General features: G+C 37.1%; 2 protein-coding genes across 2 annotated transcripts; both read left to right on the forward strand.

Moving 5' to 3' along the window:
- Positions 1-3,971: 3,971 nt before the first annotated feature.
- Positions 3,972-7,959, forward strand: LOC145799619 (putative glycosyltransferase At5g03795). The gene is made up of 4 exons (XM_082889221.1): positions 3,972-4,377; positions 5,701-5,954; positions 6,475-6,820; positions 7,285-7,959. The coding sequence occupies exons 1-4, from the start codon at positions 4,162-4,164 to the stop codon at positions 7,957-7,959; spliced, it is 1,491 nt and encodes a 496-aa protein (XP_082745347.1). The 5' UTR covers positions 3,972-4,161.
- A 5,583-nt stretch (positions 7,960-13,542) lies between these two features.
- Positions 13,543-23,553, forward strand: LOC114296717 (DNA-directed RNA polymerase 1B, mitochondrial-like). The gene is made up of 9 exons (XM_082887295.1): positions 13,543-13,871; positions 14,795-14,845; positions 14,945-15,015; positions 15,819-15,903; positions 16,127-16,279; positions 16,498-16,572; positions 21,497-21,593; positions 21,686-21,799; positions 23,415-23,553. Exons 1-7 carry the CDS (start codon positions 13,638-13,640, stop codon positions 21,521-21,523), a joined length of 696 nt encoding a protein of 231 aa, XP_082743421.1. The 5' UTR covers positions 13,543-13,637; the 3' UTR covers positions 21,524-21,593; positions 21,686-21,799; positions 23,415-23,553.
- Positions 23,554-27,116: the final 3,563 nt, after the last annotated feature.

The raw sequence follows: 27,116 nt of genomic DNA on the forward strand, positions 1-27,116 counted from the left end.
GGCCTAGAGCTCATCCCGCTTTTTCTCGGCGTCGCCAAGTTGGCCGAGCAACTTGGTGTTGTCAGCGTTGGCAATCTGCAGTGAGGACTTTGCTCAGCCACGCTCAGTCTGAAGGCTTTGGACTTGGCTGGCAGTGTCGTTTGCCTTTTGTCGCAGTCGATGGATGCGCTCCATGACCAAGTGTTGCTTCTGAATAGCCTGCAAAAAGAAAATTTGATTAGAGTGGAAACCGTGCAAACACTTGTGAAAATTTGAGTAGAAGTTTGATACTCTTACCCTGGTCATGGACTTCACGGCCGACTTCACCAGCCGGGTGTCTGGGACATGGTCGCTTCCGACCACGTCGCTCGGTAGGAGAAGGGCCTTGGAGAGGTCAAAGGCGAGGAGATGTTCTTTGTCGCCCTTCATGGAGGTCGTTGCTGGGATCTCCTTACCCCGGTGCTTGAGCTGCGGTCGCCATGTCGGTGTTGGGTCTATGGTGACGGTGGGTTGCTCGCTTGTTAACTCTTCAACCAACTCGGTAGAGGGATCTGCGCGAGGCCTTTTCCCAGCTCGGCGGGCTTCTTGGCTGGCTGGGGATGGCAATGCCACCACGGCACCACTTGATTGACCAGTAGCATGAGCGCGGGTGATGACGCTCGGTATCTCGACAGATGTTGCAATGAGGAGGTTTTTGATACGGCTTCGTTTTGTCATCTCTTCTTCCTCGGTTAACCGGATTAGGGGCACGTCCGGTAGTGTTGGGTCTGGAGGAGGTGACGGAGCACGGAGAAAGTCTGTGACTTTACTCCGGCGTGGAGCAGAGTACCCGTAGGTTGGGGTGTAGCCGAGCAGCTCGTTGCAATCCCGGTGGCTATAACGGAGCACGGCCCTGATGGCTTCTTCGTTGGGATAGTGGTAGTTGGCTTGTAAGGCTTGGATTGCTGCAAAGGAAAGAAAAGTGTTAAAACACAGAATATGGAACAAAGGCAATTGACCGAGCAAGTCGGCACGACTTACATGTGGATCCGAAATACTTGCTAATGAACCAGCCCGGTATATCGGCCGTCTCATTGTTGCCAGACACCCAGAAAAAGTCGTCATCGTGTAAGTCCTTGTCTGGGGTGTCGGTCACTATTTTTTCTTTGCCCGGTCGAATTTTTAAGTAATAGGCGAGGCCGTCGCCTGTATGCCCAAGTGTGTACTGTCGCAGTATCTCGGCTAAACCTAAGTTGGTCCCTAGCCGGTTATTTAGCTTGTGAATGCCGTTGATTATTTGGTAGGTGTTGGTTGATACTTGTGTGGGTGTTAGCCCGATGCGGCGCACGAATTCGGTCAGCAGAGGGTTGACCGGGAAGTGAAGGCCTCCCTCAACGATGGAAAGAACGGTGAAGGGGCACTAGTCTAATCTGCCCCAAGGGGTTGTCTCGATCTCGGCGAGCTCTAGGTGAACATCTGTCGGGATACCGTAGTCTTCCCGGAATACGGCCAAGGAAGCCGGGATGTCAACGAGGAAGAAAAAGCGCCCCATGTGTAGCCGGCTGGTTTAGCTCGGCTGAGGTGGTTTGGCAAAGACTGGTGTCTGGATAGCTGCTCGGTCTTTGAGAGCCTCTATTTGGTCAGTGGTCCCCTTGGACTCTGCAAGAAAAGGATGGCAATTGTAAGTGTGAACGCAGTCGCGCAAAATGAGCTTGGCCTTAGCTCGGTCGTAGAGGATGCCAACCACCTTGGTCGATAGGATGAGTCAAGGAGCTTGGTCGCTTAAGCGGACCAGATTTTAGCCCAGTTTAGCGACCGAGTTCTCTGCCTACTCGATTTCTCCTAAGGTTTTGACAGACTGGTTATTTGCTGGGTCTGAATGATTTTTTGGATCAAAAAAAGACCTAGAACCCGATCCGCCCCAGATCTTCAGTGTTCATCAGGGAAAATGAAGAACAACAAGAACAGCGACGCGAATAAGGGCCAGGTGAGGATTTGGGGTAGGATACGTCCTAAAATCTACAGATTTATGCCCTAATATGTGCAATACCAAGTGAAATAGTAAAAATGGAGGCTTGAAGGACTTACCAGTTGAAGACAGTGGCTCCTCCTTCAAACACAAGCTCAGAAACGGCAATGGAAGAATGGCACGAGCTCTGGGTCGTCGAAGAGAATGGAGAGGCAAGAAGAGTAGGATGAAGGAAGCTGGGCATGCTTTTAAGGTGGAAAAACTGCCAAAAATTTGAATGCTGACGGACGCGTTGGTTGGCCGCTTAAGGACCAATCGGCGCATGATGCGTGCCCCCATTAATGGCGGCGACAGAGTTGAGGGGACAAGAAGGTCAGGTGAGGCGTCGACCGAGCAAGTCAAGAGACAGGAAGGTCAGGCGAGGCGTCGACCGAGCAAGGTAAGGGACCGAGTGCGGAAATTAGCCCGGTTTGCCTCTTGCAAATTGTGAACCGATGAAGAGTTCATCCCGGTCGGAACAGGTAATCCCGGTCACGCTAGCGCGGACGGAATTAAGGGGCAATTGAAAGGGAGAAATATGATCTGGATTAGGCCATGGTAATACCGGACAAATTGTGGGCCGAACATATTTGGGCCATGGTATCCTGGGTCCACCCAGAAGTGATTTTTGCCCGAGTATGGCAAGGGCATGTGGAATTGAGCTACTTGACCTTGTCGGCACGAAGGCCGATCAAGTAAGGGTTCCACGGTTTATGCGTTGCGCGGTTGGAAAGCGCGCATCTATAGCTCGGCATTGAGGTTCATGCCTGAAGCTCGGCAGGAAAGCCTTTGGTTGACTGGTATGACCAATCTCAAGCTTGGTTTCGCCGGAATGCAATCGAGCGCGGCTGGAAAGGAGCTCGGTTAATGGAGCACTTGGGCATGAAGCGCAGCATGACCGTTTACAGCCGAGATGCTGCAGCTCGGCTGCCGTGCTCCCAGTAGAGTGGCTGGCAGTTGGGTTAGGTGATGCTCAGCAAGATTTGTGCTGACAGATGGGATAGCAGCACCACGTGTCGAGAGATCACTGGGAGTAGATTTGGGGCGCAGAAGGTATATAAGCATGTCTGCGCCCCCCATGCTAGAGATGACACAATTTGGTGAGAAAAACACTGAACACAACTCAGTCCTCTCTCTCTCTCTATCCCTGTGTATGTGTCTAACTTGATCGTCGGAGGGGTTTTCCAGCCACACACCGCCGGGTAGCTCACCGCCGTTGTGCTCGTAGGTCGATCGGACAGGCAGGAGCTTGGAAGAAAGGAGTGCGGACTTGCCTGAATATTTGCTCCCCGCACAGAAGGATATATATTTTAATATAAAACATATGACAATATTATTTTTTTGATTAATACGATTAATAAATTATTGATAAAAAAGACATCAAATATAATTTTAAACAAAATTTAATATAATTATACTAAAATTGTCTGGTTGATTTTATATATTTTTCAAACAAAAAGTTAATAAATATAAATTAATCTAATAACCATATTAAACACAAGGCGTGGACTTCATCACCGTATTGAACATTTTTCAAAACCCACTTGCAAACAAAACAAAACGATCATACTCGCGCTCTCAAACACTTACTCGCTACGTGGACGATGACAAGGAGCAAGTAAGCTGTTAATTGCACTTGAGGAGTTCACGAAAAATAAGTGGGGAAAGTAAACATATTTATGACATCATCCGCGGTAGGAGATTTTTGGAAAGGGCAGAATTGAAAATAAACAAATTAACAAAAGAAGAAGAAAATTGAATTCACATATTGCATGTAATAAAAGAGAGCTCAAAAACAGAGGAACATGACGCTTGGCTTGCTGGGGCAACCATCTTTCACCAATTGTTGCTCTTTCTCTTCACTTTACCAAGAAAAACAGAGAGAGTGAGAGAGAAAATCCATAACGCTCCCTTAAAAAAACCAAAACAAAACAAAAACAGTTTGTATCTATCTATCTACATGTCTATATAGAGAGAGAAAGGGGTGAGTTGTAGAGGGAGAGAGAGAGAGAGAGAGAGGGAGAGAGAGAGACGTGGGGGATGGGGGAGAAAAGGCTGTGTTCATGGTGGTGTTTACCATCATCTTCTTTAAAGCTTTTTGGGCTGATTGTTCCATTGATTTTGGTTTCTGGGTTTGTGGGTTTAGTGGGTCCGAAGAACTCCAATTGGGTATTTGATTCGAACAAGTTGTATCCATGGGCACGGAGTACTGTGATTCCATCATCATCATCATCATCATCATCATCATCTTCTTCTGCATGTTTGTAGGACTAAAATCAAACTCAACTAGAGATTCAGTTTCAGCAAAGAAGGAGCATTTAGATGCAGTATCATCATCAGATGAGTCCATTCTTTACCGCTCTTCTCCTCCACCACTTCCTATTGATCCCATTCACAAAACCCAACCACCTGTAAGACCCTATTGATCATCATCATCATCATATTTTGTTTATCAGTGCTTTTTTTATTATAAAAAATCAAGAATTCATTTTTGTGTTCATGTGCATATAACTGTTTGTCACAATATTTTAAAAAATATAAATATTTCATTCCTTTACATTCTTTTCTTATTTTGTAGCAGAAAAAACTTTTTAATCTTATTAGTGATTGTTCTGTGGTGTTTGAATTTTTTTAATGTATATATATATAATTTATATATTATATTATATATATCCATATGTATTTATGTATATGAAGAAAAATACGGATAATTAAATTCTGACTCTAAATATGGGCTGGGGTTTAGGGGGTTTACTTTGTGATGCTTGTGCAATTCTTGAAAGAAAAAAATTGGGGTAAAAACCATGGAGATTCAGTCAATTTATATAAAATTGTTTTCTAAATACTTAATTTTTAGTTCAAGAGTTAAAATAAAATAAAATAAAAGGCAAAGAATTTGGGTGAGGCAATGTAAGGATCAAGGAAGAAGCGAAAACGAGGGCGTTTGGATTGGAAGACTGTCATCACTAATTAGTATCACCAATTCACTCCTAATTACATAAAATGGATCATATGAAGGGGTAAGCCCACACTCCTCGCTCTATCTCTCTATTGTCTCTCCCATGTCATTAGGCTAGATTAGAATAGCCACTGACATGGTTGAAAAAAAAAAATTATAATTCAGCCTAATCTTTTAAAAAAAATTAAATTAGTGATAAACTTTATAAATATTAATAATTAAAATTATAAACTATTCCACCAATATGTAATTATTTTATAGAATAGCCACTGACATGTAATATTTCCATAAAAAAATTCTTCTAGAAACAAATTTAGTAAATATTATTATTTACTGTGAAGTGCTTTTTGTGTTCTTTTATTATTTATTATTTTATTTTTGGATTTTACGACAAAAAATGGCAGGTTGGATGAAGGTTGGGACGCTCTATTTGAATCCTCATTGTCTCACAATGACCTCTCTAAATTAATCTCTCTATTTGATTGATTGTGTGCTGAATAGGAGCTTTTGAAACCAGAATATATGAGATATTTAGACAGATGATTCCTTTGATTAGATTATACATGGGCTTTGCTCTGCTTTTGAAATCATCAGAGAAAAGTATATCATTATTATTACTTTTTTTTATTATTATTTAGAATATCATCTCTGCTGTTGCACAGTGATAAAAAGTGTTAGCATGGCATGACTAAGACTGGTGTTCAAATCTTGCTGTGTGTCAAAAGAAAAGAAAATAGAAAAAGAAAATGATTTTTTCTGTATATCAACTCAACAGGTTCAGAAGAATGAAGCGAGCTTGAATGCTACCACCATGAGTGCACCTCAAATTGTTCCTTCCACAAATGAGTCTCACACTATCCCCCTGAAGGTGGAATCGACACGAAAGCCTAGCAATTTAAATAAACTAGAAGCCAGTCTCGGACGAGTTCGTGCTGCAATAAGAGAAGCGAGAAATAATGGAAATCAAACACACGATCCTGAGTATGTTCCCGGAGGTCCAATGTATTGGAATGCCAACGCCTTTCACAGGTACCCTTTTTAAAATTTTTATTTTTATTGTCATGCTATTCTCCATGTTTTTTTTTTCTAGGAAACATGTAATCCTCTACTTTTGTTATGGCTTTGGACACTGAAAGAGAAAAGTTTTCTGTTATAATCTGAGTAATTTCATGGAATGGGACCCATTGGAGTGAGTCATTCCAATAAAAGGATTCAATTAATTATAGACACCTTATGTGGATCATTTTTCAAGTTAATATGAAGCAATAATTTAAAGTTTGAAAGGATCCGTCGTTTTCATTTTGTGAAAACAGTTTTTCAAAATTAATTTGTGTTTCCTATTAAAGGGATGATTTCGTAAAATTTTCTCAAAAAGAGAATTTGGAAAAAAAAATTCCAGGTGTTTTCAAGCACCAAATAAAAGAAAACGAAAATGATACTTTTACACCTTTAGTAGTACACAATGGAAAGTTAATGCAACAACTACAAATTCCCAAGTTTTGAATATATACTTGGAACTCTTACCATTGCTTCTTCTTTGCCACTCAAGGAGCTACTTGGAAATGGAAAAACAATTCAAAGTATTTGTCTACGAAGAAGGAGAGCCCCCAATTTTTCACAACGGTCCATGCAAGAGCACATATGCAATGGAGGGAAATTTTATTAACCATATGGAGGTTAGCAAGTTCCGCACAAGAGATCCTGACAAAGCCCATGTCTTCTTCCTACCATTCAGTGTGACATCGATAGTTCACTTCATTTATGTGCGTGAGTCCCATGATTGGGCTCCGATGAAACAAACAGTCAATGATTATGTCAATCTCATTGTGCAGAAATACCACTATTGGAATCGAAGCCTTGGGGCCGATCATTTCATGCTTGCTTGCCATGATTGGGTAAGGAATCGTTCTTTTGCTTGTATTACTCTTGCATTACGAAATAATATGTTGTGTACGATTTCTCTATCAACAGTGCTACTTGCATATGATTAAAACACACAAAAGTGCATAGAAAGTGCACTGTGTGATTTAGATTTTTTTTAAATATAACCCATGTAATACTCAATATGAATCTTAGTTACACATTATACTTTGTGTGTTTTATGTGCCTGGATTTTGTGCAACTATCAATTCTTTCTATATACTGGTAAATTATATACGGTACACAAGTAGGACAACCATCTGGTTTTATCCCAATGGCTAGGATTAGTGTTCCTCATTAGGGGGTCATGTGTTCGACTTTCTATTTGCTCTAATGTACCCAAAAAAAGAATCCGCTTTCTATTTGCTCTAATGTACCCAAAAAAAGTATCCGAATGACTCAAAACAATGTTTTAATTTTTGGCAATGTTGTGCTGCAGGGGCCAGAGCTTTCCTCTTCCGTTCGTTACCTATACAAAAATTCCATTCGGGCTCTATGTAATGCAAACACCTCGGAAGGATTCAAACCCTCAAAAGACGTATCATTTCCAGAAATCCTTCTCCCGGATGGCACGACAAATCGCTTACTTGGAGGTCCATCCCCTTCGCAACGCCCAATCTTGGTTTTCTTTGCTGGAGGGGTCCACGGACCAATTAGGCCAATTCTTCTCGATCATTGGGAAAACAAGGACAAAGATGTCCAAGTTCACAAGTACCTTCCCAAGGGTGTTTCATATCATGGGATGATGCGAAAAAGCAAGTACTGCATTTGCGCAAGCGGTTATGAAGTAGCAAGCCCACGAATGGTTGAGGCACTCTACATGGGTTGTGTTCCAGTACTCATGAAGGACCATTACGTGGCACCATTTAGTGATGTTCTAAACTGGAAGTCGTTCTCGGTTGAGGTTTCGGTGAAGGACATTCCGAACCTTAAGACTATTTTAATGGGAATTTCTCAGAGGCAGTATATAAGGTTGCAGAGGAGAGGGCTGCAAGTAAGGAGGCACTTTGAGGTTAACTTGCCTCTGAAGCGGTTTGACGTGTTCCACATGATACTTCATTCGATCTGGCTTCGAAGACTGAATGTTCGCGTTTGTGACTTCGAAGAATCATGAATATCGTTCGATGAATTGAATTGAACTACCTGTCACTTCGAATTCGTTGAGGAAGGGGCCAAGTAAGTTGTGTAGAGTAACTTGTGTTGATTTATGAAATTTGTGCAATTGTATTTATTTTTCAGAAATTAGTTTAGCATTTTAGGCAATAATTTATGATCTTCACTTATTTTGTTTTTTTTTTTGGTGGAAAGAGGACTAATTATTAGATAATGCTCAGTTAAGCAGCAATATTATTTCCTTTAATCTCTGTGTGTGTGGGGGGGGGGGGGCGTTAGGATCCTCTAGAGTAGAAACCCTACATTGATCTCCTAAAGTGGAAGATCCAATGGCTGAAAATAAAACTCACCAAAACGACGTCGTTTTGGTGAGTAAGTTGAAAAAACAAAAAAAAAAAAAACAAAAAACAAAAAACAAAAACAAAGAGAGAGAGACAAGAAGAGAGAGAGAGGATCACAAACTCTGCCATGGCTGGGTTTTCAAATTTCTGAGTTTTACTTCCCTTACCCCTTCATCTTTCCTCTCCTCTTCGCTGCCCCGCCGCCACCGGACACCGCTGATTCATATTGGCTACAACTCTTGCCTCTAATACTGTCAATATCTCATCTGGGTCATAGCTACAATATACATGAGAGTTTTCCTTCCGGAGTCGATTACAGACGATGATGACTGCGTTTTTGCTAAGGAAGAAGCAAAACTTAGCCTTTTAGATAAAGATGAAGATTCCAAAAACAATTTCAAAATATTCAAGACAATGTCTTCCTTTGATGATTCTGTCTCCTTGTTAAGAAGCAAGTAATGGAGTCAAATAAATATCTATATGATCTTTGTGGCATTGCTCTGTATAATTAAGGTTTAGGCTCTGCTTGTTTGTTTCTTGGGAAATTTGAGATTAATCTTACATGTCTATGTCTTTTGTTCGTTATTGTTTTGATTTTGTAGCTTTGGTGTTTGTTATTTGTCCTCAGTGAAAATCACTCCCAAATCAAAGCAAAACTCTCTCTCTATATATATAAATCAAAACAAATAAATATACAAACGATTTTATCAAAAAAAAAAAAAAATTAAAATCACAGAAGTGGGTTTAATGTGGGTGTAATCAGAGAAGAAGAATTGCTTTGTAGGATTGCTTTGTAGTTTTTAGAGAAGAAGGAGGGGATTTGAATCATCATCAAGTGCAGAAATTATTAAAAAAAAATGTACTTTTCTCAAATCCTTATATAACCACTCATCAAGTGCTCGCCGGTGAAGAACATAGGTGACGATCACCGAAGAGAGAATGAAGAAGAGGAGAGGGAAGATGAAGGGGTGAGGGAAGAAAAACTCAGAAATTTGAAAACCCAGCCATGGCAGAATTTGGAGATCTTCTTCTCTCCCTCTTCTTGTCTCTCTCTCTCTCTCTCTCTCCTTTTTTTTTTAACTTACTCACCAAAACGACGTCGTTTTGATGAGTTTTATTGTCAACCGTTGGATCTTCCACTCTAGGAGATCACTGTAGGGTTTCTACTCCAGAGGATCCTGACGCGGGGGGGGGGGGGGGGGTGGGTCCGATGGAGTCATTGTGTCTGCTCTAGTCAGTCCCATTAAAACTGATTTTGTTGGTAATGGTGTCATGTTTTGACCTAAAATTATTATCATCAACACAATTGTTTAGTGGTTGGAACAATGTGATGTTTGTGATAGTTTTTCTTACAAAAATGTTTAATAGCTCTAAATTCAGAGCTCTAGGGGAGTTATAATTTGTCTTTTTCCTCATGATGATTTGTCTTTTTCCCTTTTTTTTAACCCTTGCCAGCTATGTAGAGCTCAATTTAGCGCTCTACACCTAGTGCTCTGTACCACAGTCGCTTTTCTTGTTTCCATTGAGTGATTATTGACTACTGGATATATACTGTCTCAAATCAAAAGTTCTCTCTTGGTGTTCAATTTATTTTGTTTGTTGCACTTTGAACTGGTAGCTTATGGCTTCATTCTATTTTTGTATTTTGTATCCTACTTCCAGTTTATGTGGTAAAAATAACAAAATATATTATTGTGAAAGTTTTGCTGATTCCATTAAAGCATTGACTAAATATTGGTAACAAAGGATAAGTTTCTCTAGATGTTAGAGATTGGAATAATATTGTCATTACCATATCAAGATTTATGAAAATTTTCTCTATTTTTTTTGACTTGTTATAGTGCAAAAATTCATTTTGTTTTTACCATACCATCCCACGGCACATGTTGATTTGACACGATTCTTATATCAGTTTTTGGTCATATCATAGGATTTACACTTCAAAAGCAAAATTGACTTTACCAAATTTGAAGCTGAATCTGCCAAACCTTGTGGGTTTGGAGTTTCTCTATAACATGCTCAATTATAGTTTTGACATTGTAATGACCACTAGAGTTGCCATGATTTTATAAGATGGAAATGTTATACAAATTAATGATTTAATAATTATTATTTTTATTTATGAATGTGACATACAATAATAAAATTTGGTATTTAAAACATGATCTATAATAATAATTTGAAAGTATATTACATTAATCAAAAAAAAAAAAAAAAAAATTATTAATTTATGTTATATTACTTGTATAAAAAGTAATTTGACTTCGGCCACCCTATGACACAAAATAAAAAAATAAGTAATCAGCGGCGAAAAAATTATACTAATTTGGCTTCGGCCACCTTATGAGACAAAATAAAAAAAAATAAGTAATCAAAGGCGAAAAAATGAAGATATGTAGAGGAGGGTGCGGGCATGTCCTACAGGAATCCCCATGTGAACATTTATATGCAGTTAATTAGTGGGATTTGGGATGGCTGCTGTGCAGGTGCACAACAGCTACTGTTGTGTAGTCAAATAGGTCTATTTTGATAATTTGAACCGTTCACATTTTAGAATACATCAAGTAGAGCATACACTAGTTATTCGGATATCGTTTACCCATTCATCCACTCACATTTGTATTTATTTTAACACTTTAGATTACAGTTATTTATTTTTGTAAATACAAATGTGAGTGGATGAATGGGTAATGATATTCGATTAACTTAATTTTTTACAAGTATGTTCTACTTGATGTATTCTAAAATGTGAACTTTCGGATTATCAAAATGGGTTTCGAAATGGGCTCATTTGGGTACACAACCCGGACAACAACCATCACAAATCGTAATTTAGTGACCTACTATTTGCATGCCCTAATAATTAAATTAATTTATGCTCTCATTGTCATTATACAAACGTTAAAACGCCATAATCAATGATTACAGTCTATGCAACGGACTAAAACTTAAATTTGGACAGATTCCTTAATATTTGAAGCTGAGCTTAAATGGACTCTCAATTTGATTGAATCTACCTAAATTACCCTGGTTGATCCAACACATGGTCAATGTTGATTATGAATGAACCATTGCTTTATATATATATATATATATATGATCAAAGCTTACAATTTCATTTTTAATAGTCACGCTTATATTTACTTTTTATCATATATATATATATATGTATGCCATCAAACAATTGAGTGCAATTTTATAATTTTTTTATCAAATATTATATTTCATAGCAAATGAGACCGTTGGCTCTTGGATATATCGATTAACATTGGTAAAGAAAAATATGTATACATGATGTTTGTTGTGTAACTGAGAATAAAAAATAAATAAAAAAAAACTAAAATTAATCCAATAACAAATATAATTTTGCAAAAGGGAAAGAGATTGTGAAAAAAATAATTGCAAAACTAGTAAGATGGTTTGTAATTTTATCGAGAGTGGTACTATTTAATGAAAAATTATTAGGTACTTTCGGACCTACTTAGGGTTGGTTTGGCAAGTTTTAAAAAAGTCAAAAAGTTAAAAAGTCACTATCCTATTTAAGTCATTTCATCTTATTTAAGTCACACCACTTCTCTAATACATCAATTCTAACTCAACCCAAATCCAACCCATATTTAATAAAAAGTCAAAAAGTACACTTATTTAGATCATCCCAAACAACCCCTTAATAGACCAAATAAAAGGAGCATAAACATCATTTTCCAAATCCATGATTGCCAATTAACACTACCATGAGTTGAGTACTCTCATCCCCTAACAAAGGGATCCAGTGTCATTGTTGGACGTGAAGCATAACAGTGATTGTTGTGCGGCTCGTGAAAGTCATTTTGGGTCATATTTTGATGATCCAAATCGTTCAAATTTTAAGAAATATCGAGAACAATATACTTGTAAAAAATCAAGTTACATTACAAGAAATTACACATTTCCCGACCACTTTTGCCGACTAAAAAAATTTTGGTCGCAAAAAGTGACATTTGGCGACCCAAAAAAAATTTCGTAGCTAAAAGTTGATACTATTACCAACAAAAGTAATTTTGTTGCAAAAAGTGTTTTTTTGCGACCAAATGAAAATATTAGTCGACAAAAATATTGACGGGAGGTGAAAATCTGGACAAGAACAGTATAAAGTTTTAGCCACTAAAACAATTTAGTCGCAGATATCAAAACGATGTCGTTTTGATATCTAAATACACTGAGGGACCATGGCCAACCAACACTGTTGTAGGGGATAACTGAACTAATTCAAACCTATATTGAAAAAAAAGGCGCCTCTCAGTCGAATTCAATCACACCTCAGTCGCGCCAATCACCTCGCCTCACCATCAACGTCGCCGTCCGCCATCCTTGCCTCTCCACCGTCAGCGCCGCCTTTAGCTTCACCATTTATGATTCATCTTCGCTTGGCACCGTCATCTAGGTATTTTTTTTCAACCTTCTGTCTCTCTTTGATTCGTCTTCTGTTTATATCTCTCTGATTCGTCTTCGCCATTTCTGATTCCTCTTTCTCATACTCTTCTTGTTCTACAATGTCTCACCCACCAGGGCCCTCACCATCGCGATTTTTCAGAGCATCTTCAACTCTCCCTAAAAACAATTTTGAGGTATAAATCCTCTCTCTCACTCTCACTCTCACTCACTCAGTCTCTGTCTCTCCCTCTCACTCTTAATGTTTCTGTTGATGTTTGCTGCTGGGATATGTCGATAATAAGATTTCAATCTGTTGTTTGTGAAGTCCCCCAATCTGTGATGTTCCTTGGAGTGTTTTATTTCTTCTCTTTCTTTAAGTATCCCCTTTTATTTGTGAATTTCAAGCAGATTTGGGAAAAATTACAAAAAAAATTCTGGAAGGATTCACATAATAAAGAGCAAGAACCTATAAGTTCATTTATTTATTTTTATTTGTAAATTATTTGACCTGTGATTATTTGGTTCAGATTCATTTTATTTGGAGATATGATAAATTATTGCTGTGGTAGTTTACCAAAAGATCATTATTGTTATTATCACAATAGTAGTAGGGATTTCAATTGATTTATCATTCCACCAAACTTATTTAGTGGTGGAACTCATTGTTGGGCATCTTGAAATGGAATGTGTTTGAAACCCTGATTGCAAGTTGATGTATCATTCTATGACTCGACAGATTAAGATAAGAGATCTTTTGGTTTATAATTGTTTGCCTTTCCAAAATTTGTGACTCTTTGAAATTGCATATTTTTGACCATTGAGTTAGTCTGTTGGGCATCTTGGTTCTGATCTGTGCCGAGGCATCTTGGAGTTTGCCAAGGAACGCCCTCTTGGCAAGTCTGGCTTACAGTGGCTCAAGATACATATGGCGAATTTGTATGCTGGTGGTGTGGACAAGTTTTCCTATGAGGGTCGAATTGCATTTACTGAGAATCATTTGGATGATATCTTCGATTCAGCAGACAGACCTCTTGAAGGAAGGCGCTGGTGGTTGGGCGCAGAGGATCCGTTTCAATGCTTGGCAACATGTATTAATCTTGCTGAAGCATTGAGAAGCTCCTCTCCAGAGACTACTATTTCGTATATGCCTGTCCACCAGGTATTGTAGTCTAACCATAAACAAAAATTGATCTGGGAATTCATCAGCAATATGTATCTGTGTTTGTGTGCATTTGTCTGCTCAAAAATTGAACGAGGCCTTCAGTACCAACTATTTATTCTGATTTATAAAATAGAAGAATGGAAACAAGATATGGACAGAGAAAAAAAAAAGAATAATTTTATGCCAGCTGGATCTAGGAAATGAACATAAATTTTATTGAGCTTCGCTTCCAAGTTATCGATTGAAGTTGCTCTTAAATAAATTTATTACATTTTTAAAAGATCCTGTTTTTTATTCTGTAAGCAATGTGCTTGCAGAGAGGAAATCAATAGTATTTAAAAAAGAAAAAAGAAGCATCTATTCTGGCTTTTGTCACGGTTCCTACTATAATTTCAAGTCTTCAATATATTAAAGCTTCTGATTAGTGATGCTCAATGACATGTTGTATAGTTATATCGTGGCCAAATATGTATTGATTGATCATCGAAGGCAAGTCGTTTTACTAATTTGCTCTCTCATGTATATGTGCTTATGACACCCACACATACATCCAATCAGACAAATTTGTACATATGTGCTGTAAAATACATTTACAATTACAATTTCAATGTAATACGCTTTATGTCTATGTTGAGACAGAGTGTCCCATCCTGTCTGTTGACAGATCATAGACTAAAGACATCAGCAAGTAATGGAGATAATAGATTTTCGCTGGTTTTCTTGTTACATAATGTCGCTACTTGTGAAATTGAGAAAACATCAAGCAGATTCTACAATTTTATTGTTATTTTTATTTTTAAACATTTTGATACGTAAATACAAGTTACATTTTCTTTTTGTTGTTATACTGAATTCTGGAATATACACCATTATTCAAACTTTAATCTAAGATTTTTTCCCTCTATTTTTTCCTCTTCAAGGATGGTTCATGTAATGGCCTACAACACTACGCTGCCCTTGAGAGGGATAAGGTAATAAAATCTCTATCGCTTAGCTCATATGAAGTTGTTCACTTCTGGCCATGGTAGTCGTGTTCTTGTATTGTAGTGAAAAAAATTACTTTCGTTCAGTTAGGAGCAGCTGCGGTCAATCTTGTTGCAGGAGAGAAGCCTGCAGATGTTTACTCGGGAATTGCTGCTAGGTACACAATTATCTTCAGATGATACATATGTTTTCTTTTCTAGTTTCTTTTTCTTCCCTCTTTTTGTTGGTGTGTGTGTGTATACATATATTATCTATTAATAAAGGAAGAAGGAAATTCATAAGTGACATGTACATCACTACTAGCTTCCCTTAACCAATATTTGGGAGGCTGCTAATTTTCAGTTCTGTAAACTTTAGAGGTGAACCATCTTGATTAAATTCTCTAGGAACATATAAGTTGGGTGTGAAGTGTGAAAAATTAGTGTTGGGATTAGAAGAGAGAGAGATAGATATAAAGAAGAGAAGAGAATACGATGAATAGGTTTGGGTGTATGTCAAACCCTCCACCTTAGAGCATATTTTATAGTTAGAACAATAGAATGTGATAATAGTATCCTGAATGCAAAATAACATAAAACATACAACAAAAAAAATACTCTGGAAAATCAATATCCCCAATAACAATGAAATGTCTGGATCCAGTCTGAACATACCCTGATCAATGTCATTTATGGTCTCTTCTCTGATTCTGAAAAACAAATTACTAACTGGAAACAGAAAAGAATAGAGGTCATGTCTTTGTTCAGGTGCTAAGTGCACTGGATGACTAGCTTGGAGATGGATCAAGGGAGTTACCTCATGGTCCTTGTGTGGAGCTCATGAATGAAAATTTGTATTGTGGTATTACGTGGAGGTGCTTAGACAGATCTGATAAGGATGCCTTGGCTAGTGACATCCTCTTGAATCACAATTGTGAAAATCTCCTTTGTAAATACTATTGATATTCTTGCTGTGATGCAGAGTTCTTGATATTACGTGGAGAGATGCAAAAAAAGATCCCGCAACTGATCCTAATGCATCGCGTGCTAGGCTTTTAATTAATCAGGTTCGATTGCTTCTCATGTTCATTTAATTCTTATGGTGTTTAATTCATGTATAAGATATCGTACTGAAAATAGATGCATTGAACTTGTTAAAGCCACAATAATTCTGTACCATTCTTAAGAATTTGGCTAATTCAGATAGGTGCTTCCCAAATTTCATTACTTTTCCTGAACCTAATTCAGTTCTATCACTGATTTCCTACCTTCGCAACTAGAAATCTTCAGGTATATAAGAAATTGGTTAAACAAATGGTGATGACATCAGTGTATGGTGTGACTTATAATGGTGCCCGTAACCAAATCAAGAAGAGGCTAAAAGACCGTTGTGCCATTGAAGACGATGATGAGTTGTTTGCAGCATCTTGTTATGCAGCAAAAGTAAGTACATACCGCTATAGTAAATCTTTAACTTTGTTGGTTTTTGGCTTTTTTTTCCAATAAAATAACTATAATTGCGACACAGTGGTCGACAAAGTCACACTAGCAATTTGTAATAAATGTTGGGATACCTGCTTTTTCACATTCTCAGCCTGACAATTTTTTTCCCTCTATATATTAAGGAAGGTTTAAGTTAACTGTGATTCATTGTATGGCAGACCACCTTGACCGCATTGGGTGAGATGTTTGAAGCTGCACGAAGTATCATGAGTTGGCTCGGTGACTGTGCAAAGGTCTGTTCAATTTAATTTCTGATGTTTTGCTTAGTAAAAGAGATATTTACAGATTGTGACCATCAATAGCTGTAAAGCTAATCTGTGTGTGCAAAAATCGGTTTAAATATGTTACATGACGATTGCGTTGTGGTGGTTGTCCAATAGGTAAAAACAAAATAACAATGCATGTGATAGGAAAATGCTGTTAAGTGTTGAGTACTGTTATGTTTTTGCTGCAGTCACAAGTCACCCCATGCAATCAGTTTGCTGCCCATTCTGTTTTTGTTGTACTCGTACTCTAATAAATTATGAATTTAAGTTCATATATGGTCATGTTTTTCGGTTATGTAATTTTATTAAGTTCAGGTGTCACATATACTCTAGAAATCTGAACTACATGTTTGCCTATCCAATTTAACGGATGATGAAGTTCTGGTGATGACTGCAAACCGGTGTCGGCATGGACTTGTGTGGTGTGCGAGCATGTGTAAGTGGGAGCTTGTGTGGTATGTTACGTGTGTATCATAAACATCCTCTATACCATTCTCTCTTGTACTATTTTTATATAGACTCGCATACTGGTGTTTGGTTTGAGTTTGTGTCTAAGTGTCTGATTAGTCTAATTCAATGTTCAAGGACTTGGTCATTTTGTGTATAGAAATTAGAGATTGGTACTCTCTTCTCAAGGTAATCACCTATTCATTCTTTTCATTTCCCTGATATCATATGCACAATGGACCGTCCATTATCATATATATTTGCCCATTCATGATTTACAAAGAAATCATGGAAAAAAATTGGTTTTGGTTTTGGTTTTGAGAGAGCAATCTTTTTAAGAGGCTGCCTGTGAATCATCTCCTTCCTCCTCCTCAATCCTTTAAGGACTTCTATATCTGTGTGAGAAAAGGCCATGGAAAAATCTTTTTCTTTTACTTGATTATTCTACTCCCTTCCCTTGCAATTCTCTCTCTTTGAGGGAACTGCATAGCAATGCTTGAGCAATATTGTATAATGGCATGGTATAAGAATAGGGTTGTTAAAAAATACTGTATTATTGATTGATATTGTTGTATATATTACAATTACAAGGATTCCTATTATATAGGAGTGTGTTTGGGAGTAGGTGGAGAGTAGGTGAAGTGGAGGTGGTAGTGGTGTAGTGGGTTAGGTTTAGTGGAGTAGGTGAGGTGGTAGTGGTGGTAGGTTTAGTGGAGTAGGTGAGGTGGTAGTGGTGGTAGGTTTATGGTAAATTCTAACAGCCCCCCGCAAACTCAAGGATGATAGAAACTAACCAACTTGAGTTTGAAGAGAGTAACAAAACAAGAAAATACATAAAAATAAAAAAGGATAGGAGACACTGTATGGTCGTGTCAGACCATTGGTGAAGATACTGGATGGTGGTGTCATAACGTTGTAGAGGACACTGTATGGTGGTGTCATAACGTTGTAGAGGACACTGTATGGGGGTGTCAGACCGATGTAGAAGACAGTTTATGGGGTCATGTCGGACCGTTGTAGAAGACAGTTTATGGGGTCATGTCGGACCGTTGTAGTAGACAATGTTGTGACAGTTGTTGTGACAGTTTACGGAGTCTTGCTGGACCCTTGTAGAAACTAACCGGAATCAATGTCGGGACAGTTTACAAAGTCTTGTCGGACCCATGAAGGAGCTAACCGGAATCAATGTCGGGACAGTTTACAGAGTCTTGTCGGACCCTTGTAGAAACTAACCGGAATCTATGTCGGGACAGTTTACAGAGTCTTGTCGGACCCATAAAGGAGCTAACCGGAATCAATGTCGGGACAGTTTATGGGGTCGTGTCGGACCGTTGAAAAAGTTGCACCCTCAAAAGGTGTGCCCAATTTTGTCAAAAGGCGTGCCATCAAAAGGCGTGCCCAATTCATCAAAAGACGAGCCATCAAAAGGCGCGCCAGACACGCGGCGATGCACGTGATCGACAGTGCGCGTGTCGGCCTCTTCGTCATGTTCTATATAAAGCAATGCGGAGGCTGAGAGAACATGTGGAAATCAAACCAGTCTGAAACTCTCTGAACATTGTCATTCTGAAACACTCGGTAAAGACTTTGTATCCAACCCTTCTCTGAAACATCTGAACAATGGCCTCTTCTTCCCGTTCAGCTACCCAGAATACGGCATCTTCATCCCGTGGTCTACTCACTCTCTTTCCCGACCTCAATGAGTCAACAAGAGAGATAACTGGTGCGGTGGCACTGGAACCTCAACCAAGCGCCCCGGAGTTTGCTCCGTTGAACTTTCCGATGCGGTCTGTGGAGCAAAGAATGGCAGTACAGTCGGATGTGGAGGCCAATCAGTATACTTTGAAGTCATGTGTAGAAACCATGACGGCAGTCACAAACTTGTCGAACCGGCTGCAGAGTAGGACAAATGAGGTGCAGCAGTTAAACGCCCAACTGGCTCTGCTCCAACGCATGTATAAGGATGCGCGAGCAGAGATTAGTGTGCTAAAGGCAGAAAACAAGGAGCTGAAGCGGAAGGCCACCGTGATGTTCCGATTTGGAAGTCTGCCATATGCTGCAGTGGAGGAGCAGGGAGTAGTGATCGTGCCCAGTGGAGTGGGAAACACGGAGGCAACACCGTCAAGGACCGCCCAGGACGGAGGCAAGAAGAAGAGACCGGCGGCAGAGTAGGTCGGTGGGTGGCCGTCTGCAGAAAAGAAAACAAAGCTGTTGTTTTTTTTTTTTTTTTTTTGTAAAATATGGATCGGGGTTGATCCCGATAGGAATAAAATGAGTGTATTGTGCAAATCCGAATGGCGTGAAGGGACAAGACGGAACAGAAAAATTAAACTGGAATGATTTTTTTTTTTTTTTTTTTTTTTTTTAAAAATAAAATAATAATAATAATAATAATAATAATAAAAAATAAAATGAAGTGGGGGATGATGAATATATAATGATGAATAAAATAAAATAAAATAAAATAAAATAAAGAAATGAGAGCAACGTGGGTGAGAGAAAAAGTAAAGTGAGAGAGAGAAAATTTGTTCTCCGAATTGAGAGAGAGAATGGCTGTAAAGTGTTTGGTGACAGCTATCTTCTTTAGGTTCTGCTCATGGTATACTTGTCATAATCTGTCGATTTCTTTCTTTAATGCCTCGTGATAAGCATCTTTAAAAATTTTGTCCTGAACAAGTGCTGCAATCCTCTGCTTGAGTGCACTATTGTCAACATTAAGAATCAACCGTTGATGATCCATGAATGCAACCCTCAGTGACATTGCCGATACTTCAATCTGTAAAGTAGTTACACTACGTTCCAGCTCTTGAAATGGATTGCAGCTTTCTCACTCGTGACCTCTGTGCTGTATATTCTGCACAGTTCTCCGAGAGAGAGAGAGAGAGTTGGTATTTTGATGGGTCCATCATGGACTTTGCAGGGCTGGGATGAACTGCATCTGTGCCACTGCTCATGTTTTTAGAGAGAGAGGTTGATGCCGAGTGACAGAAACCCCTAAGAAGAGCTGCTTGGTTCTGGAGGACATACAGATATGGGTTTGGGAGAAAAGGAGGAGAGAGAAGAGATAGATCTTGTTGTAGGTGGTTTCGCCGACGAGGTAGATGCCGAAGGCGACGAGGTTGATGCCGAGGCCAGAGTGTGATGAGATGGCAGAACCCGAAATTGTTCCTGTTTCATCAGCTGTGTTGTTATTGGACTTTTTAGCGAAACGACCTCCGGTTCCCCTTGCCCTTCTCATAGCATGCTGGTGGTGGGATTCATGAAGATATGGCTTTCGAGCTTTTATAAGCTTCTTTTCGAGCTCTTGCTTTAGCACGTGACTGCCTTCTCCTCAGAATTGATTGGTGACACCGGCTTCGACGCTGATGCCGATGGTGCAGTGTCCAACGACGGGGAGGAGGCGCCCGAGGGTTCGTCGGCATCCGATAAGGAGACTGACGAGTTGTGTGATCTTCTAAAAACTAGATTTGAATGCTCTGATTTCCTTGAAAAGCTAGAGAGTGCCCAGGCATCAGTTTCGCAAAATTTGGCTGAAGAAGGAAATTCTTGGGACATGATCAGTGAAAATGATCTATGGGAAGGTGGAAGCATGGAGCTGGACCAAGATGATTATGTTACACCAAGCCTGAGAGCAGGAGCAGAAAAATGATAAAGAGAGTTGGAAGATGCAGGAAAGTGAAGGCATGTGTAGATGTCCGGCGGGCGGCCAAGGCGAGGCTGCCGCCCGCCGGTGAAGCAGAATTACTAACTTCTTAACTTTGCTCTGATACCATGTTAAAAAATACTGTATTATTGATTGATATTGTTGTATATATTACAATTACAAGGATTCCTATTATATAGGAGTGTGTTTGGGAGTAGGTGGAGAGTAGGTGAAGTGGAGGTGGTAGTGGTGTAGTGGGTTAGGTTTAGTGGAGTAGGTGAGGTGGTAGTGGTGGTAGGTTTAGTGGAGTAGGTGAGGTGGTAGTGGTGGTAGGTTTATGGTAAATTCTAACAAGGGTAATAATAAAATCTGTGTAAAATAGTTTGAAAAACTGGTGCTCATTCATTTCAAACCAGTACATCTTTATTTGTTATTTCAAAATGTTACTACCATTTGCCAATCATTTTTTTTCCTAGTATATGGAAACAGGAAAAGGAAAAAGAAGAAAAAAAAAATAAAAAAAGAAAATGAAAAAGAAAAAAAAATTGTAATTCAAATCTCCTCCTTCAAAACATCATCTTTTGCTATTCACATGCAGTGGATACACTGTGAGGAAGGAAGGATATATTGTTACTTGGTTTGTTTGTTCTCATGTGAGTCGTATATCCTTACAGGTTTTGTTTTCTTATATTTTGGCTACATGTACTCAGTGCTGTGCCCTTGCAGGCTCTTCTTTCATGAAATTGTTAGTATTATGGGACCAGTTTATTCTCTCTCTCTCTCACACACATTGTTATGCAGTTAATTCTTGTGTTTTGCATTGAATGACAGCCCTACAAATGGGCTTCTCAGTTGCAGATCTTTCATCAAAACTGAATGTAGCTAAAGTAAACTGGAGGTATATGTCTTGCTGTCTTTGAACAATTTGTCATCAAAAGTGAACTTTATTAATTATTAATTAATTTATTCCATGAGTTGTTTTATTTTCAGGAGCGATTAAGAGGCAGTGGTGATGATATTGCAGCCGCTGATTATGCTGATGCACTGAAGCCTTCTGTCATTGCACTACCTCTACATGGATGTTAGTCTGGAACTATTTTACATGTGAGACACTTCTATCAGTTCTTTAAGCTTTTAAACAGATACCTTTTTCAATTCTAGCCAGTGACCAAGTTGAATGTATTAGTTGAGCAGAAACATCAAAATTCAAATGAAGAATTTTGAATTTATTACGCTTTCACATTACTTGGATTGGGATTTTTAAAGTTTCTGCTCAACTTAGCAGCCACCTAGAAGTAGACAGGATTTTTTAATTGGATTCTTAACTCTATCTGCTTTTTGGGTTTTTGATTATACTCCATTTGGTTTCCAAGAAAATCTAGTAAAGAGAAGGAAAATTTTGAATTTATTAGGTTTCTCATTACTTGAATTGGGAATGTAAAAAGTTGTACTCAACTTAGCGCAGTAGAAGTTGCTAGCATTAGTTAATTGAATTCTTAATTTTATTGTCTATTTGGATTATGGAAAAATTGAAGCATTAGTTACTATCCTCTCTCTATGTACTTCTTGGGTTTTTGATTATACTCCGTTTGGTTGTTGAGTAAATGTAGTAAAGAGAAATGAAGGAAGAATTTGAACTTTTTAAGTTTCTCATTACTTGGATTGGGAATTTAAAATTTTCTAGCTCAACTTAGCCTTCTAGAAGTAAATAGCATTAGTTAACTGAATTCTTAATTTTGTTGTTTGTTTGGATGATGAGTAAATGGAAGAAGGAATTGCAATTTTAAGATATATTTTGATTTTAAAAATTGAACTCGAGCTTTAAAAAAAAAAAGTAGTACCTATGCTCATTCGAGCAGGGGTTATACTTTTCTTAGGTTTTTAGGTAATGACAAAGATAATGTATTGAAGTGCATTTGTTTGTGGTTAGATTGAAGTTGGTCAATTTCTTTAATTTTAGTTTTAGTTTTTGTTGGTTTCACATCTATCTCAATTCGCTAACATTATTAGTACATTAGATTGATTTCTATGTTTTCTTTTAGTTCTAGGGTTTTTTTTGGTTTCGTTCACAATAGGACCTTGCTATCTGAGGATAAGTTAAAAAATCAGACATAAGAAAAAGAAAAATAAAAGAGAGAGAGAGAGAGAGAGAGAGAGAGAGAGAGAGAACAAAAAGAAAGAATTTTGTATCTTCGTATCTTCTTCACGTTTTGAATTATGTAGTACAAGTACTTGAGTTACAAGTATTCCTGCAACTGTGCTTACTACAACTTTGTGCAGTAAAATTTTAGTTTTCTGAAAACCAATTACAAGATAAAACTCAAGATTTTCCTTTTTACCCTTTTCTTTTTTCTTTTATTTTCTTAGGAAGTTGTTGAGCATATGCTATATAGTTGTTCAAATAGTTTTTAATTCCCTATCTAAATCTGAGAAATGAAGAGCTCTATTGGCTATTTAGCTGATGGTTGGTGGTTATTGTGGCTGGATGGGCCACTTTGCAGTCTTCACAAAGGGTGCTAGCCATGGTTTTGAACATTGGCCATTTCGTCGCGAACTAGCTAATGTGTATCTAGTTTTTAACTTGTAACTCCTGTCTAGATTATTCAGAGTGACGTGTAACAAGGCATTGTGGTTTCACTAATAGATAGCCTTTGGCTGGAAAATTGAGTATCTTATCTTATCTGTTCACTAATTGATTTATGTGTCTTTCTCTTTGCAGCTAGCAAAAGCAGCAAAAGCACAATTTTCACATGATTACAATGATCACCTTGCTCTTGTCCGGGCATATGAGGGCTGAAAAGAAGCTGAAAGAGATGTAGCTAGATATAAATACTACTGGAAGAATTTTCTTTCTGCTCAATCAATGAAAGCTATTGATGCTTTGTGAAGGGAGTTCCACTCTTCACTTAAGGAATATGTTTTAAATTTTAATGCTAGATGGATGTAAATTGGATGATTATATAGATTACAAGCGGATTTTTAAGTGAAGGAATATGTAGTTTGGAATTATTTGTTGATAAAAACTTATAATAGTTGCTGACTTTAATTAAACAGGTTCATAATTTAATGATGTATATATTTTGTTGAATGTTCATGGTTTAGGTGAATTGTTGGTCTGATTGATTATTGTAAATTACAGATTTTATTGAATGGATTAGATAGATTATTATGAAGTAGAGGTTTATTTTGTTGCATGTTGGCGCAAACATTCCTTTTGGCAACCAAACTTTTTAATCGAAGAATGTGACAATTGGCTACCAAACTAGAGGTCATAGAATGTCACAATTGGCGACCAAATTTTTTGGTCGTGGAATGTCACAACTGGCGACTAACATGTTTGGTCAGGAATGTCACTTTTTGCGACTAAAGTGTTTTAGCGACTAAATGGATTAGTCGCGGTAATGATATATTTAGCGATCAAAAATTTAGTTGGCAAATCCAACTTTTTCTCGATTAACCAAAGTTTTGGTTGCTAATTACTTTTGCCGACCCTCAATTGACGATCAAAGTGGCGACCAAAAAAATTGGTCGCGAATAGCTTTTGCCGATTAAAAATGGACTTTTGCTGACCAAATTTTTAATCAGTAAAAATGAGATTTCTTGTAGTGATCCCAAGGTCGTAAAATTTAAATTTATGAAAATTTGACACTTGGATATATACCCATGTCCAATACTCATATCCGAATCGATGTAACATATAGGGTGACATAAGTTTGGTTAGTCGAGCATTGCATCATACATTATTGATGCGGGTCTGCAGACTGGGGGGAGGGTTTGATTGTATTCAGTTGGGTGCGATGCATGAGTGGTGAAGTCTTTAAAAGGGAGTTAATAATGGGGGCTATTGATGTTGGGGAAGGAAGAACATGGTTTTTCTATTGAATTTGAACATTAAATTGAAAGAAGATTGGTAGTGAGCTCGCTCCCTGCATTTTCTCATTTTCAGATCCCAGTCCAATCCATTTACAACAACAGTCTTAGCAACCTAGAGACTCAGACAGATGTACCCAAAAACCACCTAATGGGTGTAATAGTGTGGGGATTTGGATATATCAAAACAACACTCAAGCTGGCCTGGCACTCATCTAATTGATATGGAGGGATCTACTTTGTCATATTAATATTAGGGATTTTAAATCAATTACTAAATATTTTATGTAATAATCAAATATAAAAAAAAGTTAAATTTGAGCTGATGATACACAGACGAGAACAAAGACAATGTTATTAATATTGCTCGATTATTTTTGTAGTGTGTTTAATATACACGGAAGGTTCAATAAAATTAATGATTCAGATTATCGAAACAAGACTCATGATGGGCGCCACGAGCCCTAGCATGACGATAAAAAATAATGACAAAAGGCTACACCACAATCCTATTTCGATAATCTGAATCATTTAATTTGTAAGACCATTCATGTATATATTACCTTTAAAAAAATTAAGTTGATCAAATAATCATAACATATTTAATTTATTGATTTGTTTAAAAAAAAAAATGAATGGCAAGTATGTTTGAAAACAAATCATTCGTTTTTTTGGTGACCAACGTTATAAATTGAATAAATTATGATTATCGGATCAACCTAATTTTTATGTCCATAATATACATAAAAAGTCTTACGAAATGAATAATTTGAATCATCGAATGAACAACACCCTTTAGTCCACATCCGGGCCCAATTTTTAATTAACTTGTTAACATTACATATTATATATATATTTTTTTAAAATAAAATTTCAGGGAAAATTAAATGTAAAAACTATCAATGGAACATTAATTTTGTCGTGAATAATATATTATACTTTCTTTGACTCAGTTTGACCTGTTTCTTTCCCATGAGAGAAAAATAAGTAATAAAATTAAGCAAAGCATAATGACTGTTGACCATGCACAACAGTAACTTCGTTGTTGATATTAAATTCGACCTGTTTCTTTCCCATAACAGGAGCATTAATAACTAGAGAAATCATTCAATATTTTTGGAGAATCAGGTCTATATATTTTTTAATTAATTTTTATTTAATATGTCCTTTTATATACCCCATCTATACACCTTCGCCACCAATCATAATATTATAAAATACTACATGTCCATATTTTAAAATTATTGAATAATTACCCTCAATAACTATTCCCTTTGACAATAATAAATAATAAAAATATAAAAAAATCATATTTTTTAAGTTTTTTTTAAATTAATGTCAAAAAAATTACTTGATTTCGATCTAATTTAGAAGAATCAAAAAATATATTTAAAAAAAAAACCCAAAAAATATCACTGAAGAAAAAAAATGTCAAATATTATTTTTTTGTCGTCAATGAATTTCTTTGATTTTTTTTTTCAAGTTTATCTAATCTAGTAAAACTTAAAAATGTAAAACTTCTTAATTTTTTTAAAAAAAAGAAAAATAAAACATTAAAGATGATAAAATAAAATAAAATTTAAAAAAAACTACTTAAAAATGCAATTGCTAAATCCCCATGCATCATGATGGAAAGTTGACCAAACGTTTTCTAGAGTAACAGAGGAGAAAAAGGAAATTAATTAATAAACATACTAATAAATTTTATTAATTTTTTTAATTGATCTGTCACTCAATAATGACATTTTAAAACCTAAGCCAAGATCTACTTCAACAATATAATTAACAAATTTAAAAAAATGTCATCACTCTTTTTAAGAGTGAATATTAGATGTAATAATGATATTATCAATCCAATAATCAATTTTGATTTGTGCAATATTGTTGAGTTAGTGGAAAAAAAAGTTTGTCCAACTAATCTATTTGTAACTTTTTATTGATTGGTAACACGCCGTCACACTCAATATTTTCTTTTTTCATTTTACAAATCTCGGATGAGTGTTAAAATAATGTTGACATGTTTTGCGCAAGTCCTAATTTATTAATTCAAATTTAAACAATAATAAGGTAAGTACATCGAGAAAATTTTCAAATTAATTATAATAGTATTAAGAACACAAAAATTAAATACAAAATCAAACATAAAAATATATAAACTAACAAGATTTTATAAAATTGGTCATAGGGCTCATTTTTTATAAATCAATCTGTCCATTTATTTTTTTTCGTCTAATCTTATATTTAATTTTTATATTCTTAAACTTATTGAATTAATTATCAAGACAACACATGAATATGAACTCTACATGTGTGTGACTCCACACTCATATGCCTTGTTGGTAATCCATTTAATAGAGTTCGCATCTACTCGTCTCACATGCATTAGGGTTCAGACATTCGGACACTTATTTAGACCCTCTTGCATGATGACAAATACTTAATAATGGTATATATCTTCTAATCCCCATTTCTTTCTCCCTTTTATTTATTCCCTTATAATGGTAGCATAGAACGCCATGTTTACTTAGCATTTCTCATGTTCGGACCCTCT

Source organism: Camellia sinensis, chromosome 9 (genome assembly GCF_055761805.1).
Source record: "Camellia sinensis isolate YWXY chromosome 9, ASM5576180v1, whole genome shotgun sequence".
Lineage (NCBI taxonomy): Eukaryota > Viridiplantae > Streptophyta > Magnoliopsida > Ericales > Theaceae > Camellia > Camellia sinensis.